The sequence below is a fragment of the Panthera tigris genome, chromosome B1 (assembly GCF_018350195.1).
Source record: "Panthera tigris isolate Pti1 chromosome B1, P.tigris_Pti1_mat1.1, whole genome shotgun sequence".
NCBI lineage: Eukaryota > Metazoa > Chordata > Mammalia > Carnivora > Felidae > Panthera > Panthera tigris.
The window spans coordinates 112,091,143-112,108,878 of NC_056663.1; the positions used below are offsets into that span (position 1 = coordinate 112,091,143).

Genomic DNA, 17,736 nt, shown 5'->3' on the forward strand with positions numbered 1-17,736 from the left:
TACTTGACAAATTATAAACCTTTACCTCACTCACGTAGTATTTATCTTTCTTTGTCATTCTCCCATGGACAGGTTGTTGAAAGGAAGCTAATCTTTTGGCAACCGTACACTTTGGATGTTTGGATCTGGAGGAGAGCCTCTTGCTAAGCACAGAGACATATGTTATAGGAGAAAGAGCATGAACTTTCGAGTCTGACAGATCTAGGATAAAACCCTTGCTCTGTGACTGACTAGCTGTGTGATCTTGGCCAAATCACTTGACCTCTCTGTGTCCCAGTTCACCATAAGGGAAATAGGGATAAAAATCCCTCACAGGACTGTTGTGAAGATTAAATAAGATAACATCAGTAAAGCGTTGGTCACACAGTGATTTGTCCAACAGATGGTAGCTATCCTCATTATTATGAAAGGGGATATGGCATAGTTCTATAAATAGCAAGGCAAATATAAATAACATTGAGAAGTTCCTGGCAATCCATCTAAATACTGCAGTATTTTAGTGTGCTTTATATATACCTAGTTAAGCCTGTCTCGGGTTACTGTGATTTTTCTCACTTTATAGATGAGGAAGCTGAGATCCAGGAAGTCAGTAGTTATGGACTTTCCAAGTTTATGCTACCTTCAGAACAGTTGTCAACAGCAAAAGACTGTTGGGTTGTTTAGTTGCATAGTGAAGTAAGTAGGACTAAAAATACTGGTGGCCATTCCCCATGGCACATGGAAGTCAGGGCATATGTTTCCTTTCCTTTCTCCACTTACCATTATTTTTTTTTCTGATTTTAACGGTTGTATGTGTTCCTTACAGTTCCAAATATGTATTTGGAAGAGAACAAAAAAAGCATAATGAAGAATATAAAAATTACCCACCACTAGTTAATGTAATAACTAGTAGTTATTTCTACTGCATGTGTGTCGTCTATATATGTGCATAAACACGCACACAGTACACATAATGGAACTTTACTGTTTTTAGGATTCATAATCCTTTTCATTTAAAAGTATATTTAGGGGGCGTTTGGGTGGCTCAGTCTGTTAAGCAGCCGACTCTTGATTTTGGCTCAGGTCATGATCTCTTGGTTCAGTTCATGAGTTCGAGCCCCGCATCGGGCTCTGCGCTGACAGCATGGAACCTGCTTGGGAGATATTCTCTCTCCCTCCATCCCTCCCTCTCTCTCTCTCCCTCTTTCTCTGCCCCTCCCTCACTCTTGCTTTCTCACTCTTTCAAAATAAATAAATAAACTTAAAAAAATGTATATTGTAAACACCTTGAAATTTTGTTTTCCATGCAGAGATCCCCCACTATCAGGGGGAAAGTAACGCATTCCTGTGAAACCTTTCATAAGCTGAAATGACATAGAAGGGTATCTCCCACTTTCTAAAAGTCCGTATAATACCACTTTGTTTCTACAAAGATCTACGTTAGTACCTGTTTTTGCTAACCGAAAGAAATCCAAAGAGCACGTTCATTTTTATTTAAAAAAGTCATTACCATACCAATATAGGTCTTGTTTTAACATGAAATGGCAGAATATGAACTTTCAGAAAGCACGGAATACCTGTATGTGAAATGGAAATTTAATGGCCACATAACAACCTGTCATTCAATTTATAAATTGTCTTGTTCTGTTTCTTGCTAGTTTTATGTATAAAAGTGTTGCATGAATTCTTTCTGGGTAGGAGTTCTCTCTAGAAAATTCCCTTTTTCTTTTATTTGTCTGGATGGTGGAGAAGACGGATAATTCCTTTTTCACAATTTCATCCAGGGGCTAATTAATTTCAATCCAGATAACTTCAGTAACAGAACTCATGTAACAGTTCTTTAATACAGGCATACCTCACTTTATTGAAATTTGCTTCATTGTGCTTTGCAGATACTACCTTTTTTTTTTTTTTACACAGATTGAAGGTTTGTGGCAACCCTCCATGGAGCAAGTCCATTGGCATCATTTTTCCAAGAGCACTTGCTCACCTGTGTCTCTGTGTCACATTTGGGTAATCCTTGCAACATTTTAAACTTTTTCATTATTACTATATTTGTTATGGTGATCTGTGCTCAGTGATTATGACTCACTGAAAGCTCAGATAATGGTTAGTAAATGTAGCAATAAAGTATTGTTTTGATTAAGGTATATCCATTGTTTTTTAGATATAATGCTATTGCACACTTAACAGACTACAGTATAGCGTAAATGTAACTTTTATGTTATGTAGTAGGAAACCAAAAGATCTGTTTGACTTCCCTTACTGCTATATTCACTCTGTTGTGGTAGTCTAGAGCCAAACCCACAGTATCTCTGAGATGTGCAGGTATACCATTTTATATAAATAATTATAACAAACTTTAGACAACTAGACTATCAAGCTTGTGAGAGTTTGATAATTGTAGAGAAAGAAACATTTTTCTTTAGTGATGTAAATGCTTTGTTGCATTGAACTTTTAAGCAAATTCTTTTTCAGCGTAAAATGACAGTTTGTGCATCACTTAATAGTAAAACAGCTGAAAAATACAAAAGTAGTAACTTTTGACTGATGACACACAATTTACAGTTGGGGAGCTAAAAATTTCTAGTAGGATGCAGTATCAGAATTTAGAGTCAAGGAAGAAAGCTTTACTCTCTTAAACTAAGACTAACATGATCTATTATAAAATTGGTTGGTTATACATTTGTGGTAAAATTTTCAACAAATCACTTATTTAAGAAAATATTAATGATTGCGCTAGTAACAATTATAGAGTCCCTCCTAATCTCAGCAAGTGGCTTAAAGAATCTCCCTAAAAAGAAAGGTGTAGTTTTAACATGTAATATATAACAAACGGGAATCTAGAAAATGCAACCTGGCTACCATGATGAAGGATTATCACTGGTGATGGTTTTGTTGCTTGGAAAAAAAATAATTGCAAAGAAGAATTGGGTAGTAAAGATCTGTCAGTGTGTCTCATTCTGCCTAGGGAAGCCGGTGCACCGTTGAGCTGGTACATGTGTTTCATATCTTTAACAGATTGCCTCCTATAGAGAACAGTGTATGTGGCAGAGGTCTATTGGTGATTTACCACACTCCTCTCTTCCTCCTGGGTATACAGCTAGACTACATTTATTAGCCTCCCTTGCAGTTAGGTAGCAACATGGGACTGACATCTGGACACAAATTGTGCGCAGAAGTAATAGATGCACTTCTAGACTTGGTCCTTCCATTATCTTCCTCTGTCTTCTGGTCAGATGCAAAGACCTAGCAGAGGAGTCGAAAGTTCAGGGGGTTGGTGGAGCCATAAGAAGGAGAAAGACAGGATTTCTAACTTATTATTTGGGAGGGAGCCACCTAGAAGAGATGGCAGGTCAGGAATACCTCCATCGGACTGTTGCATGAATAAGAAACTTTTATTGCATCAAAATAGCCTCTAAATACAATAATTAGACTCCCCTGGTTAATGCAATATATAAAGCTATCACAGCTTGATGAAATCTCTAAAATAATTGGTCTACCTTAACTCTCTCTTTACTCTTATTAAGTAAACTTTCTTCCTGGAAAGAGATACCTACTTAGCTGGCATGAGTATTCTGGTTCACCTTGGCCAGTATATTTTTATTTGTATAAATTAACAAATTAGCATTCTTATATGTTTGCTTTGTGTGAATAAATCTTTCAAGATTTGGTTGACCAGGGATGAATTGATGAAACTGAGCTTTTGAATCTGCAAAACTGAATTCATAATGACTGAATCAAAATTCAAACATTCCAAGAGGCTCAGCTTGAAAGAATGAAGTCTCTCCTTCTTTCTCTTTGTTATTAAATTTAAAAATATATACACCCATAATTATTTTGACATGAAATATACTTAAATATAACTACCATAAAATTCTAGTAATATTCTATTTATATGTAGTCAAAATTTGGCTATCTAAACCATCCAGAATGTATTCTCAGACCTGAAAGATTTATGAAAACGGCTAACACAAAGTCATTACCATCTCTTATGGCCTAGGAAAAACTTAGGCCATTACAAACACCTATCTCAAAATATTATGTTTTAGTAGGATTAGTTATCTGGCATCATGTGATGACCTTCAAGTCTTCTAAATGTTAGAAAGCAGCAGATTAAAAAAAAAGGGGGGGGTATACTACTAAATGTAGGTGCACTGACAAAATAGTAGGCAGTACTAAAGATAGAGACATAATTAAAGTATACACATAATTAAATATACATAATTAAATATACACACGTATCCTCTAAAAGCACAGCAGTCTGAAGGCAAAGCCTTCATGAAGCAAGGGCTTACTAAACTCTTAGTAAGTCTTAAGTTGTGCACAGAACCTCATTGGGAATAGGGTGGTTTCCTGACCTGTCATCAAGGAGTTTGATGTATAGATTGTATCTTCAAGGGGTTTATAATTTACTTAAAAAAGAAAAGACAGAGCATATGGATGTTAAATAATGATATTTAAAATATAAAGCAATAATAGTAGGAATAAGGAAGGATTGATTAAACTGATTGCACAAAACATACTATAAACAGTGAGAAGAGAGATTATGCAGGGCAGGTTAGAATAGCCTGAGAAGTGTCTGTGATAGAGGTCCTCTATAAATTACATGTTAAATTTTTTTCATGTTTAAAATATCATGTGCAACACAAATGTAAATAGAAGGCCTTGGGGGAAGTCCCAACGTTGCCTGGGAAATCTCTAACTGATGAATCATCAGAGAAACCAAGAGGAGGGTGGTAGGGCTGGTAACCTGAGCTGATTGTCCATTCAGTGCACTTCGGACGTGTTTGTCATCTGTGCTCTGAGTTGAGAACTGAAGATGTCCCTAAACAGGAAACAGGAACTTATTGCATAGCCTAAAAATGGAGCAGGTACTTTGAAGTAGGAAGAGATGTCTAGTTTGCTTCTGGCTAAGTGAGCAGTCATGATTCTGAAATTTCAGATTAAAGACATGTTTGTCTTCAAAGCCCTGTAAACATTAGAGCCTCTCCATTCATTCTTTCACTTATTCATTCAATAAACAATTACTGGGTACCTGCTGAATATATAGAACAACCACAACACCAAAACCCAATAAGCTCTATTTCCTTAAGAAATATTCTATGGGGAGGGGAAAGACAGCTAAATCAATAGTTATAGCCACAAAAAAAAAAAAATGTGTTCAATGTAAAGACAGAGGAATACAGTTGCTGGGAGAGCCTTCTGCCCTCACTTTCCCACTAGCATTCTCTGTCCAGAGCACAGTTCTTGTCTACACTTGGTCAATCCTATCATCCATTTAAACACTACTTCTACCACCCCTCTCAGCCTAGATGTCCTTTTCTTTAGTAAAATTTCCTGAACCCCCAAATCTGGGCTGGTGCTTCCTTCAGTGATCCCCCATAGCCACACCAGACACTTATGACACATATTTGCCTGCTGACTCGTCTGCACCTCCCCAGACAGTAAGCACGGAGAGGGTAAGGATTATTTCCCCCTCAGCATTATCTCCATGCCTACCACTGTGTCTGGCACATAAGTGAGCTCTCAGTAAATACTTGCTTGAAAGAACTAATTAATTAATAAGGATTAAATTTATTATTCATATATTTTGTCTACTAAGTACATAATTCATGTAAAAAATGTTTATTGTTAACTCTTCAAGTTTATTTTACAAAACACCTGAGAAAGCTTAGTTATCTGGAAAATTCACTTTAACAGAAACCTCATTCCATGAAAATGCTGTTAGCATAGACAAATTATTCATGCTTTTAAACCTGTTAACAGCAAATCAAGAAGCTGCCAAAACATTCCTCTAACCCTCAGTTAACCAATGGTAACCAATGGCAAATATATGTAGTAATATGTTAAACCAAATTCACTGAGAACTTTCCAATGGAATGGTAGCCTCATTTTGTGCTTTATCAGTGGTATTGCACATTTTAAAGTGTCTCTTTTGTCTTCTCCATTTTCCATTGACACATGCTTATGAGTAAGAAAATGGTCAAAAGGCAGATCACAAAAGCTAGAGTTCAGTATTCAAGTTAACATAATCATATAAAAAATAGTAAGACAAAATGGCATTGATCTGGGAATTCTAGAGGAATTCAGGAGGAATGTTGACCGTAACAATCAAAGTAATTGTTAGTATAAATGATCAAGAGAAAGTTTTATAGCAAAAGCAACAGAAAGGGTGCTTACCTTGACAGTAACAAAGCTGGTAAAATTTATAGTAAAAATTAAACACACACACACAAATTTATAATAAAAGTAAAAAACCCCAAAGGTGAAAAAAACCTACTGCATTCACAGAAAAATTTGTACACAAATGTTTACAGCGGCATTAACAGCTAAAAAGTAGAAATAATCCAAATGCCCATCAACTGATAAATAGATAAATGAGAGGTGGTATATCAATACGATGTGAATATAATTCATCAATAAAAAAGAATGAAGTATTGATACATGCTATGACATGGATGAACCTTGAAAACATTATTTTAAATGTAAAAAGCTAGCCATGAAATGCTACGTATATCATTTCATTATAGGAAATGTCCAAATAGGCAAATCTATACAGACAGTAGATCCATGGTTGCTTAGGGCTGGGGTATAGAAGGATAGAGGGATTGAGAGCTAATGGGCATGGAATTTATTTTTGAGGTGATTAAAGTATTCTACACTGGACTGTGGTGATGGTTACACATACCTGTGAATGGAATAAAAAAACACTTTAAATGGGTGAATTGCATAATATGTGAATTTTATCTCAATGAGGTTGTTTTAAAAAATCAACCTCCTGGAAATTGGATGAAAATTTACTTATTAGGGGAAATCATACTTAATTGATAGTTTAGACTATTTTGTAGGAGAAAATATGTAAATAAAGGATAGATTATTTACTTTTATCCCTAAGAAGTCACAAGGAAGAGTCCATGCCAAATGCTTTTCTGAAACCAAACCTGCATGGGATGGGGTGAAGAAGAGTATCATTTGTCTTCTAAAAGAAATGATTTTGAAATGTACAACAAGTACAATGGTAAAAGTACAAAAAGTAGTAATCTTCTAGGATGCCCTATTATTTTTTCAGCCATCTGAAGGAGAGAACATGAGATAAGGTCTCCTTGTTTTTATACTACTAAATTTTTTCAAGAAAGGAAAAGACAAACCACAGGGGATAGACTATAGAAACATATTTCCAGTTGATTTAAGTTAGCATAGTAGCCACAGCTGGATTTCAACACAGGTACATAGCAAGTAATTCATTTAGGGGGATGGATGGATGCATGGATGGATGGATGGATGGATGGATGGATGGATGGATGGATGGACGGATGGACGGACAGATGGTTGAAAGGGAGGGAGGGAGGGAGGGAGGGAGGGAGGAAGGAAGGAAGGAAGGAAGGAAGGAAGGAAGGAAGGAAGGAAGGAAATAGATACGGATAGTGCTTTGAGCTATTGGTGACAATTTACAACTTAGAAAAGAATTTGGAGTCATTAAAAATTCTAATATTATACTGAACTGGAAAAATGATAGGTCTAATTTAATGACAGCATTTTAAGAAACCAGGCTTGGTTTTAAGAAATTCCATGACTTACTTCTCTGTTCTAAAGGAAAAATAATAAAGAAAGAAGGAAGAAAGGAAAGGAAGGAAGAAATGAGGAAGGGGGAAAGAAAGAAAGAAAACTTATGCATCAATCATCCAATGACTGGGTGTGTGACACTTCTCCTTTGGGCATGGGTATTTGTTATTAAGTCATGGTAAATCATTAAAAAGAATATCACAAGGTAGAAAATTTCTCATTATTAGAGATAAGAGCTTGAATCCATTGATAAATTACTTAAGAGTTCTGTTTTAGCTGAAATTTACATTATAAGCCCCAGCTTTATTGTTGCTTCTTTACACTTACATTAGTTTAATGTGGTATATTACTGCAAAGAAGAAATAAATCAATTGATGAAATTTACCTCCTGTTTCTGACCTGTTGTAGAATGTAATACTTGATACATTATCTTCAGTCCATTTAACTGGAATATTCCATGTGTAACTAAAGTTTTTTAAAAAGGAAAATTTAACTTTTATTACTAAAAAATAAAAACATTTCCCACATAAAAATTAAAAAGCAATAGACAAGCATATTTTCCTCATAAACGAATATCCAGTGTATAGGATACAATTAAAGCAATTAATATAACACTCTTTAGAGATGAAGATAGGCTATATAACTGCTTCCAATTTCTATAAATCTCTAAAATTTGGAACTTTGTATCAACAAATTAGCTAAGCATGATGATTATTTCAATAAAATGTGTTGAGGCTTTGGAATAAAGATATTGCATAAATGTAACTCATTGTATAATAACATTGACCATTCACACACATACTTACACATACTCTAATATGGTTTGTTTCTGTCAAGGAACACAAAGCATTTTTCAAATTCAGAAGACAATCTTAAAATGCCACAAAGGAAATAACACATTTTAGAAATTATGTTGAAATTCAAATTGTAGCACCACCATCATCCCTTAAAGATTCTCATGCTCTTCAAATATCTCCTATTTTACATATGAATCAGGTGTGCTGCAAAGCAAAAATTATCAGACAAACATGTTTCAGGGTTTCTTGGTGTTCTCTTTAGTTACTTAATATTTTCTTGGGGAGCAGGGTGAAGAGGTTATTTTTGTCCTTTGGTTCCATATATTCTCAACGTTTTATTTTATTTAAAAAAAATTTTTTTTAATTTATTTTTGAGAGACAAAGTGAGGCAGAGCACAAGCAGGGGAAGGCCAGAGAGAGAAGGAGACACAGAATCTGAAGCAGGCTTCAGGCTCTGAGGAAGCGGTCAGCACAGAGCCTGATGTGGGGCTCAAACCCACAAACCGTGAGACCACGACCTGAACCGAAGTCGGTCACTTTAACCAACTGAGCCACCCAGGCGCCCCTATACATAACATTTTATTATTGAAATCTCATAAAAGAGGTCTTAAGGTTTTTTGATTGTTCTCATATCATGTACCATCAATCAGAAAATACAACAGATCTAGAAAGAAGATGAATGTGTGTTTGGATTTGGTTACCAACTCAAAGTTCACCTTGTTTTTCTACATCTGTGATCATTCAAGTCTCTAACAGAGAACGGGGAATGATACTTCGTTTCAATTTATAATAAAATTTATGTAATTCAGGGAGAACACATTTTGCCATCTCCATGAAAGAAGTAATCCTTTGTTTTATAACTGTTGAAATGTTTTATGGGATTGAGTTGTCACTAGCTTTCCTTGAGGATTTTATGGCTGTGGAATGTTTTGGGTTAGAAGTTCCATAGAACCCACGCATAAATTGCTTCTTGGGTCGTGTAGCAAAGATTGTCCCCTTGAATCCCTTTGTCATTTTTGTACACCCTAGATTCCAATGTGCTCTCCTAGCCAACAGCCAAGCACCTGGGGCTGTCTGTCAGAGAACTGCCCTCTAGCTGCCAGAAGTTCTTTGAAATTTACATTCGTGGATGCAACCCTTCGCCAATGATGGATGGCAGGAGAATCTTCTTGGCCCCATCTGTCAGGACCCCTCTATAACAGCATCTCCACAACTTCCCCATAGGGTAGCTATCCTCTACAGCACCTGCTTGATATTTCACTTTTGCTGCTTGACCTCTCACTGCCCACTCCTTTCTCAGTCTTTCCTAGAAACACTTCCTGAGGAGTAGCTTTCACTTTAATCATCACCTCAGCATCTGCTTTCAGGGAAGTCAACCTAAAAGTGATCCCTTGTAGCTTCTCAACAGATAGACAAAGAAGCATTTGGTAAAAATCACACTCTACCTACATGTTTCGCCCTTCCACCACTCTTCTGTTTTGGTGTTGCCACATAAACGAACATTTCTTTCCCTCCCTTTCCCCATTGCCGACCTGACTGAAAGAACAGAGTGCGCAAGTGTCTGGATGCCCTGTGTGCACAGTCAAGACTTCACATTTTGACTACCTCCTGTAAAACATGGTCTCTGAGATGACACTGTGCCCAAAAGCGGGCATAAAATACACTACTAAGTTATGTACAAACGTTGCTCTGAAGTCTGTAAGAGAATCATAAGACTAAAAGGATTGAGGGTTGAGGCTTTATGATTTTACAGTTTTAGAATCACTTACAGGATCTAATGCAATCTGAGTAAAATAATAGATTTGGGTACAAAGTGTCAAGAAATGAAAATTACATAAACAGAATGATGGGAGTCTCCCACAGGACATCTAAAATTTAGGAGGATCAGATTTCATTTTGAAAGGTACAATTTACTTTTTTGTATCTAACAAGATCTGGTAGCATTAAATATGGCCAATCTAATTTTCACTAAAGAAACTGACTTTGCCCCCAAATAACATACCTACTCCCATCTTCCCCCTGTTAACACTGAGTGGGCTGCCAGACACATGTAAGCTTGCCTGATGCTTGAGGCCGTAGTGTTAAAACAATAACTCACACATGTGTGTAAGTTTATAAAGATTATAAAGTTTCTCATAAAAATTCCCTCATCTTGAAATATTTAAGCAGTGAGAAAAGGGAGAGGGCCATTCATTTTATAGTACAGCTTATTCAACCACATTTTTTACTGGACAGGAATATATCTGAACATAGAGTAAGGTGAACACTAGGGTTGGAGAAAGAGCTGATTACCTTCCGGGGGAATGAGGGCATATGTTATGATCTAGTTTTTTAACCAAGTGAAAAATCATGAAGGATCACTTTTGATAGAATGTCATTTTCTCTCCTATTTGTTCAGGAGCTATTATAGATTTTTAACAAATGTTCTCAACAGCATAGCACATAAGGTTTTTGCTATGCATATATAACTTTTTTGTTTACAAAAATGGATCAAGTAGATTGACTTTATAATAAGTGATCACTAAAAATCATGCGTCTGTGAATCTAAATAAAAAAACAGTATCTGAAGATAGAAATTAAAGAAGATACTAGAGAAAAGTGTGAATGTTAATATAGTTCCATGTTCTAAATCTTGATGAATACAAAGATTTATTATAACTCAAAAAGTGAAGACTTGATAAAATATTCATTTCATTTACTTGGTAATAAATTTTTGTGTTTGTGTGGAGAGAAATCCATAACCAAGGAGTAGTTTAAAAAATGCAATCCCACCGTTTTAAAAACAGTGTTGGGTATGTCTTTGGCTTAACAAATCAGTAGATACATATGTCAGAAGAGAACAATTCCTATGAAGCTTTCCTAGTGGAAGTTTGTTTCTCCAGAAAGAAAAAAATTTTTTTAATTTTAATATACAAAGGCTATTAAATAGCAATATTAAATATGGTCCATCTAATTTGCTACAACATAAAACAGTAACTATAAACAGTTTATAGTTAACAGAATGATCACAGTCATTATGTTGATTTTTGTAACTGAATTATCACCTAAGTCAGATCTAGGTTTCAATTCATTCATATATTATGAAGAGGAAAGAGTGAAAACAAAGCTTTTCTAGCCTAATCTTTCCTTTCCAAAATAAAGAAAAGATAAAGAAGTTTATACTGACACTCTCTGACTGATCTCACTTGGTCTAGGAACTCAAATTTCCTTTGTTTTGTCATGAACTATTAATTTTCCGCATTTGCATACAGCAAGATACCCAGTCACTCTGAATTTCATTTATTGTGACTATCTGACTATCTGACATTTCCAGAAGCAGAGTCTGATAATGGGCCTCAACACGGTGAGCACCACTGGCTTTCTTGATATTCTTCCAGTTCAGGTGCCAGCCAAGATCTTCAAAGTAGTTACTCTATTTTTTAATTTTTTTTTCAAAGTAGTTAGTTTAATAATACTGGGTGCTTTTCATTTTCTGATGCCTTGTACAGAAAGTCCAATTTGAATTTTGGCACTTTGAATTTCTGGAAACGCCCGAGTGTGTTATTTATTAGTGTGACTTAATTTTCAAAGCCCTGATTCGGAAACCAGAAAATAGGTTCTGTTACCCACCATATGCAGTACGTGTCATAAGTGTGTCTCTACAGATCTTTCAGTTCTCTAGAAATTTGGTTAGACCACTGTAGAACAAGATGAGAACAGTATTCTAAAATGGGATTGTTACCTGTAAATTCATCCAATTCAGTTCCCTGCATAGTGTTTACTCTTTAATGAGAAATTGTAGCTCAACCCAATCTTTGGAACATTTGCCACACCCCTCCAGCCCATGCCCACTCTGTTAATGCAGACCCCATCTTCTGAATCATCTCCCACGTGAGTCACTTGCTACAATTATCATAGTAACTGGCCTTCCTGCTTCCACTCTTGCCCTGCTCTGATCTATTCTCTGTAACGCAGCCAAAGGGGAACTTTGAAAAACGTAGAGGTGATCCTACCAATTCTCTCTCTCTGAAGTCCTTAAAGTTGCACACTGTTATTCAAAATCTTCAGTGTGGTCTGCGTGCCTGGCCCCTGCCTCTCTCACCACTGTGCCCAGTGCCTGTCTGCTGTTCAGTTTCTTGGAGCCAGACTGCCCATGTTCAAACCAGAGTTCCATCACTTATACTCTTTGTGCCCTTGAATAAGTTATCTAATAAGTTTCAGTCATTTGTCAATTTCCCCACCTGTTATAATAATAAAATACTCTAAAGTGCTTAAAGTTGTGCCAGCTACTTAGTAAATACTTAGTAAGCATTGCATATTATATGTGTAATGCTACTCCCCGCCCCCGCCCCCTCCCCGGCCCAGGGCCTTCCTACATGTTGTAGTTTCTCTTCTGAACATCCCCCATGGTCATCCCCTCATATCAATTTACTTAGCTTAAGTATCACTTCTTCAAGAAAGTCTTCTGTGCCCTTGCCTATTCAAGCACACCTCCTGACCCATTAATTCAGGCTCAGTCTATCCATGGATACACATGACAGGAGACAGTAATTACTCCCCAATAGAAGCTTGTTTCACAAGAGAGAAATATTTTTTTAAGTTTTCATATCTAAATAGTCTCTAGCAGTATTAAATGTGGCCAGTATAATTTCTTAGAACATAAAACAGTAACTGTAAAAGAACCAGCTTATAGTTATTCTGGGACACCTTTGTCACACCCTATAATTCTCCTTCCTCATGTTATCTTAATTGCTACTGAATAATTGCTCTTGTGATGATTTATATATAAATAACTTTTTGTGTATAAGACCAATGAGACTATTAAAGAGGAGATAAAGAGGGCAAAGGGCCTTTTCGGTGGAAATTGGGCACTGAAGATTAGAGACCAGCTGAAAGTGACCGTGGGTGCAAAAGTCTCTCTACCCTAACCAAGTATTCAGAAGTTGAAAGATGGGACAGTAAAAATTGGCATGGGCGATGAACCTGTTGTGGTAATCGTTTCACAATACACATAAATCAAGCCATCGTGTTGTACATCTTAAACTGATATAGGACATCTGTCAATTGTTTGTCAATGATATTGGGGGAAAAACTGGCAAGGGTGACATTGGAATGATTTCCAGGGAACTAGTGCTACACAGTGCTGTTCCCATTTATCAGGATGCTGTCTAAGAGCAGGCTCTTCTGGGTAATAGGGGGCTGAGATTACATCCCCAAAGTGGTAAACCCAGGTTTTTGTGGCCAGCCCCATACCAGAGCTCCTGAGATCCTGATTCCATTCTCTTCTGTGGGGAGAGATTGGCATCCCAGAAATGTATACAAAAACAACCAAGTATACAGAAATGGACATAATATTAAGACTTTTTATACAAGCCATATTCATATAAGTGTGGTAAGTGTGAAATCTTTGGCTGTTTGCACATTTTGTCAGCTTGTACAATATTTGTAGAATCATTCCAATTTCACCCTTGCCAATTTCTAAAAGTCTGGCAAACTGAAGAGAAATAACATATTGTATTTATAATTTTAACTGAAATTCTTAGGATACCTTAACTCAGTAGTCATGTTTAAACGTCTTGAAAACTCTTGAGTTTGTAAAGTTAAAGGTTTGATTCTTAATATGTTGAAAATGCCCAATAAATTTGGTATACAGTATGAATTTTCATTACATTCATAAAAAAACATATAGGTATGTTTTTTAAATTTGATTTATAAATCTGTGTCTTTAGCTGTTTGTATTTTGAAATTATAAATGAGATTTAATAAAATTTTAAGTAGTGATGTTCATAAGTTACTTATAAATGATACATGCAAGAGAATTTGATTGAGTTTATAATTGCTGTTTAAATATTCAGGAGAACTTCATTTGTGCAGTTTGTAAATAAAAAACATTCTTAGCAAAAACTAGACGAACTGCTATTGGAAGCCAGTCTCCTTTTCCACCCTTCCCACAGCCCAGCCCCTCTTGGAAACATCCCCTTTTAAAAAACGCTTCTGGGGTGCCTGGGTGGCTCAGTCAGTTAAGCGTCCAGCTCTTGTTGTGGCTCAGGTCATAATCTCACGGTTCATGGGTTTGAGCCCCGCATCAGGCTCTGCACCGACAATGCAGGGCCTGCTCGGGATTCTCTCTCCCTCTCTCTCTGCCCCTCCTCTGCTCACGTTCTCCCTCTCTTTTTCTCTCGCTCAAACAAATAAATAAAGCTTAAAACAAATTTAAAATGCTTCTGGATTTAATTCTTCTGACGTCTAATTCTATAACTCTAAATAGCTTTTTAAATTTTTTTTCAGATAGTATTTATTAACTCATCCACGTGAGAGGGTGATTTAGTTTACTTATACTGCTTTCTCTTCCATTTGCCCTTTAACAGTCAAAATTTAGGGAAGTAAAATTATTAGACTTTCTCTAGGTTATAATTGTTCCTTTACAGTAGTGGAATCATGTTGCCATTTCCTGTTTCATAAATTTCAGTGTTGCTACTCTCTCCCAACTGTAAAATAGAAGCAAAATCTCCTACTTGACAATGAGGAGAAACTGTAGGATATCCTATGGAGTTCTGGTAAACAAACAACTGGCTCTTGGGGGACCGGGGGAGCAGAATGCATGCAGTATTTGCTAGTTTCCATTAATTCAGTGATGGATTTCAAGCTACCAGCATAATGGTGCTGAGTTGGGATTCGAGTCAGCACCAGCCCACCACTGAATTACTATCCTGACCCTTTCTGCCACCTTTCCTTCCTCTTCCACCTCATTTTCTCTGCCAGCCTTTTTTTTTTTTTCTTGTTACAATGTTAAGACTGTTTATATTTACAATCTACTCTGCCACTGTAACAAAAGTTTTACACGTTGTTCATTGTTGATTATAATAGTTAAAAGCCAGGGCGCCTGGGTGGCTCAGTCGGTTAAGCGTCCGACTTCGGCTCAGGTCATAATCTCACAGTCCATGGGTTCGAGCCCCGCGTCGGGCTCTGAGCTGACAGCTCAGAGCCTGGAGCCTGTTTCAGATTCTGTGTCTCCCTCTTTCTCTGACCCTCCCTGTTCATGCTCTGTCTCTCTCTGTCTCAAAAATAAATAGATGTTAAAAAAAAATAAATAAAAGTTAAAAGCCAACAAGTAACATTTATGAAATTATACTGTTGTATACGTATGGTTCCAAGAGGTGGGGTGGAGTTACATTTCTTTCTCTATGGGCTGATATCTTGGCCCCCTGAGTCACTTAAATAAAAATTTACCCTAACAGCCTGACATAAGAGTCAAAAGGACTCCTTTTTATTATATGGATTGTCAGTGGCATAAAATTATTCTACTGGTTTACATTCTTGGATCACAATTTTTACATACAGCCTTGATTTGGTTTCTCTAGTTTTCTTCTTTACAGTTGCCCAACTGATGGGCATTCACAAACTCATAATCTCACCATTTTCTCAACCATACTTGCTTTCTCATGGCAATCACGGACCTGAACCCAGCATCCTGCTCTTATGCATGGCACTGTGAGCCCCCTGGGTCGCTATTGGCCAGCATTTCCTTTCATGACTTTCCTCTGTTGGATACATTGTTTCCTGGATGTGTTTCTTCTCTTTCTGATGTTTCCTATTTTTTCTCTTCTTCCTCCCCTGGGATGTAGCCTTAGTAACTTTCTAAAAAGTGCTGTGTGGAAAGCATTTTCTGGAGTTGCATGTCTGAAAATGTCTTTGCTTTTCATTTGCATTTGGTTTAGTTTGGGAAGAGAATTAGAAGTTGAAGATATTTTTTGCTGCAACCATTTTAGATGATTGTTCCATTTTCTTCTTGCATTCAAGGTTGCTGTGGACAGGTCTAATGTCACTCTAACTCATGTATCCTTGTTTTCTGGAATTTCATGAGAATGTAGCTAGGTTTGTTTTCCCTTTTTGTACTGTGACCTCAATGGGGTTTTGTAATCAGAATCCTTGTGCCCTTTATAATTTGCCCCTCAAGTTTCTCTGTGTCCTTTTTTGAGAGATGTCTGTTAGTTGGGTGCTGGACATTCCATATTTGTCTTCTCTTTCATATTTGTCAGTTCTCTGTGTTTGCTCTATAACTTTAGAGAATTCCCCAAATTTATTGCCACTTGGTCTATTAATTCTTTGACAACCACAAATTTAATCTTTCAGAGCAATTCTATATTCCAAGTTTGTTTTTTCAAAGATACTCTGCTCTGAGCTAATGAGTGTTAATAGCTTCTTTGATCTCTGAATGTATTTCATAAATTTATTTTCTATTTCCTCAATTTTGTTCTTACAGTGACAGGTTTTTGTTTGTTCAACCTTTTATGCTTTTAGATTTTTTCATGTGTCTTGTGATCTTAATTGCCCATTCATATTTCGGAAAGAAGGACTAAATTAATTATTCTTGGTGTCCTGTATGTAACCCCTCTGCTCTGATATTTTTGAAACAGCCTTTTCCTCTGGACAGAAGTCTGACTGGGAGCTCTGAGCATGTATGCAGGGAGCTGGCAGTTCCAGCCCACCCATCCTACAAATGCCATGAGAAGGAAAGCTGTATTCTGGGCATCCTAACCAAGTAGAAATCTTTAGTTCTCCTCCACTGTTTTAGTCCATTTATTTGCGGGGGGTGGGGGGGAGGTGAGGCAGGGGGTAGAGTCTTCGGATTTTTGCCTTGGGTCATTGCCAGACTTTTGGCAGACTTCTAAGAGCTCCGAACAGAGGAAAGGTTGTTAGTAGATGACGGGAAAGTGGAGTGGGGGTGTGTCTGACTGGCACAATTGTCCTGAGTCTCGACTTCAGATTGTCCTATTTTCAGCCTCACTTCTCACTCCTGTGCTCCACTCTTCATGGTGACAGTCAGCCCGGAGCCTGTCTAGGGATAGGGAAGTTATTTCCACTTCTACAGCAAGTCCCTTTTTATCTGGCTTCATCTTCTTCAGTTTGTTTGTTTTCTATCAATATTTCTCCTTCTGGCTTTCCTTCTAGAATCTATATAGCCCCGCCTCTTTCTTTCTCTTATGAGTTTATTTCTTTTAGCACTTCTTTATTCAGTGACTTCTGGGAAGAACAGGACTTGGAGGCATGTGTTCAGTCCACCATCTTGAACCTGGAGACCATGGACCTATGTTTGAATGCTTTTGGTTCCCTAAAGACATTGTGCTTTAATATTATCATCTATCAATCACGTACTGGAGACTAAGATCTAAGCAAATGGCCAGTATTTCCATCAAATTTCTGCTTTTTTCTTCAAATGCATTTTAGATCCTTACCCAAGAGCTGAATGTGGCTCAGAAGAATTCGCTTTTGGGTCCAACAGAAAACGTTTCTGTGTGATGTTCCTCATATCTTTCACATTAAGTACAGGATAACCCATCTGTTTGGTCCACGTATCCATTACTTCTTTCACTGGTAAATTACTTGCCTGATATTAAAAAAAAAATGAGGAATA

General features: G+C 36.9%; 1 protein-coding gene across 1 annotated transcript in view; it reads right to left on the bottom strand.

Moving 5' to 3' along the window:
- The window catches only part of LOC102959085 (glutamyl aminopeptidase), an 82,579-nt gene that overhangs the window by 22,948 nt on the left and 41,895 nt on the right, over nt 1-17,736 (bottom strand). The window contains exons 10-11 of the mRNA XM_007098249.3: nt 17,558-17,709; nt 7,931-8,010 (exon numbers count right to left, since the gene is read on the bottom strand). Of these exons, the coding sequence (XP_007098311.2) occupies nt 7,931-8,010; nt 17,558-17,709 (232 nt within the window). The remainder of the gene's footprint in view (nt 1-7,930; nt 8,011-17,557; nt 17,710-17,736) is intronic.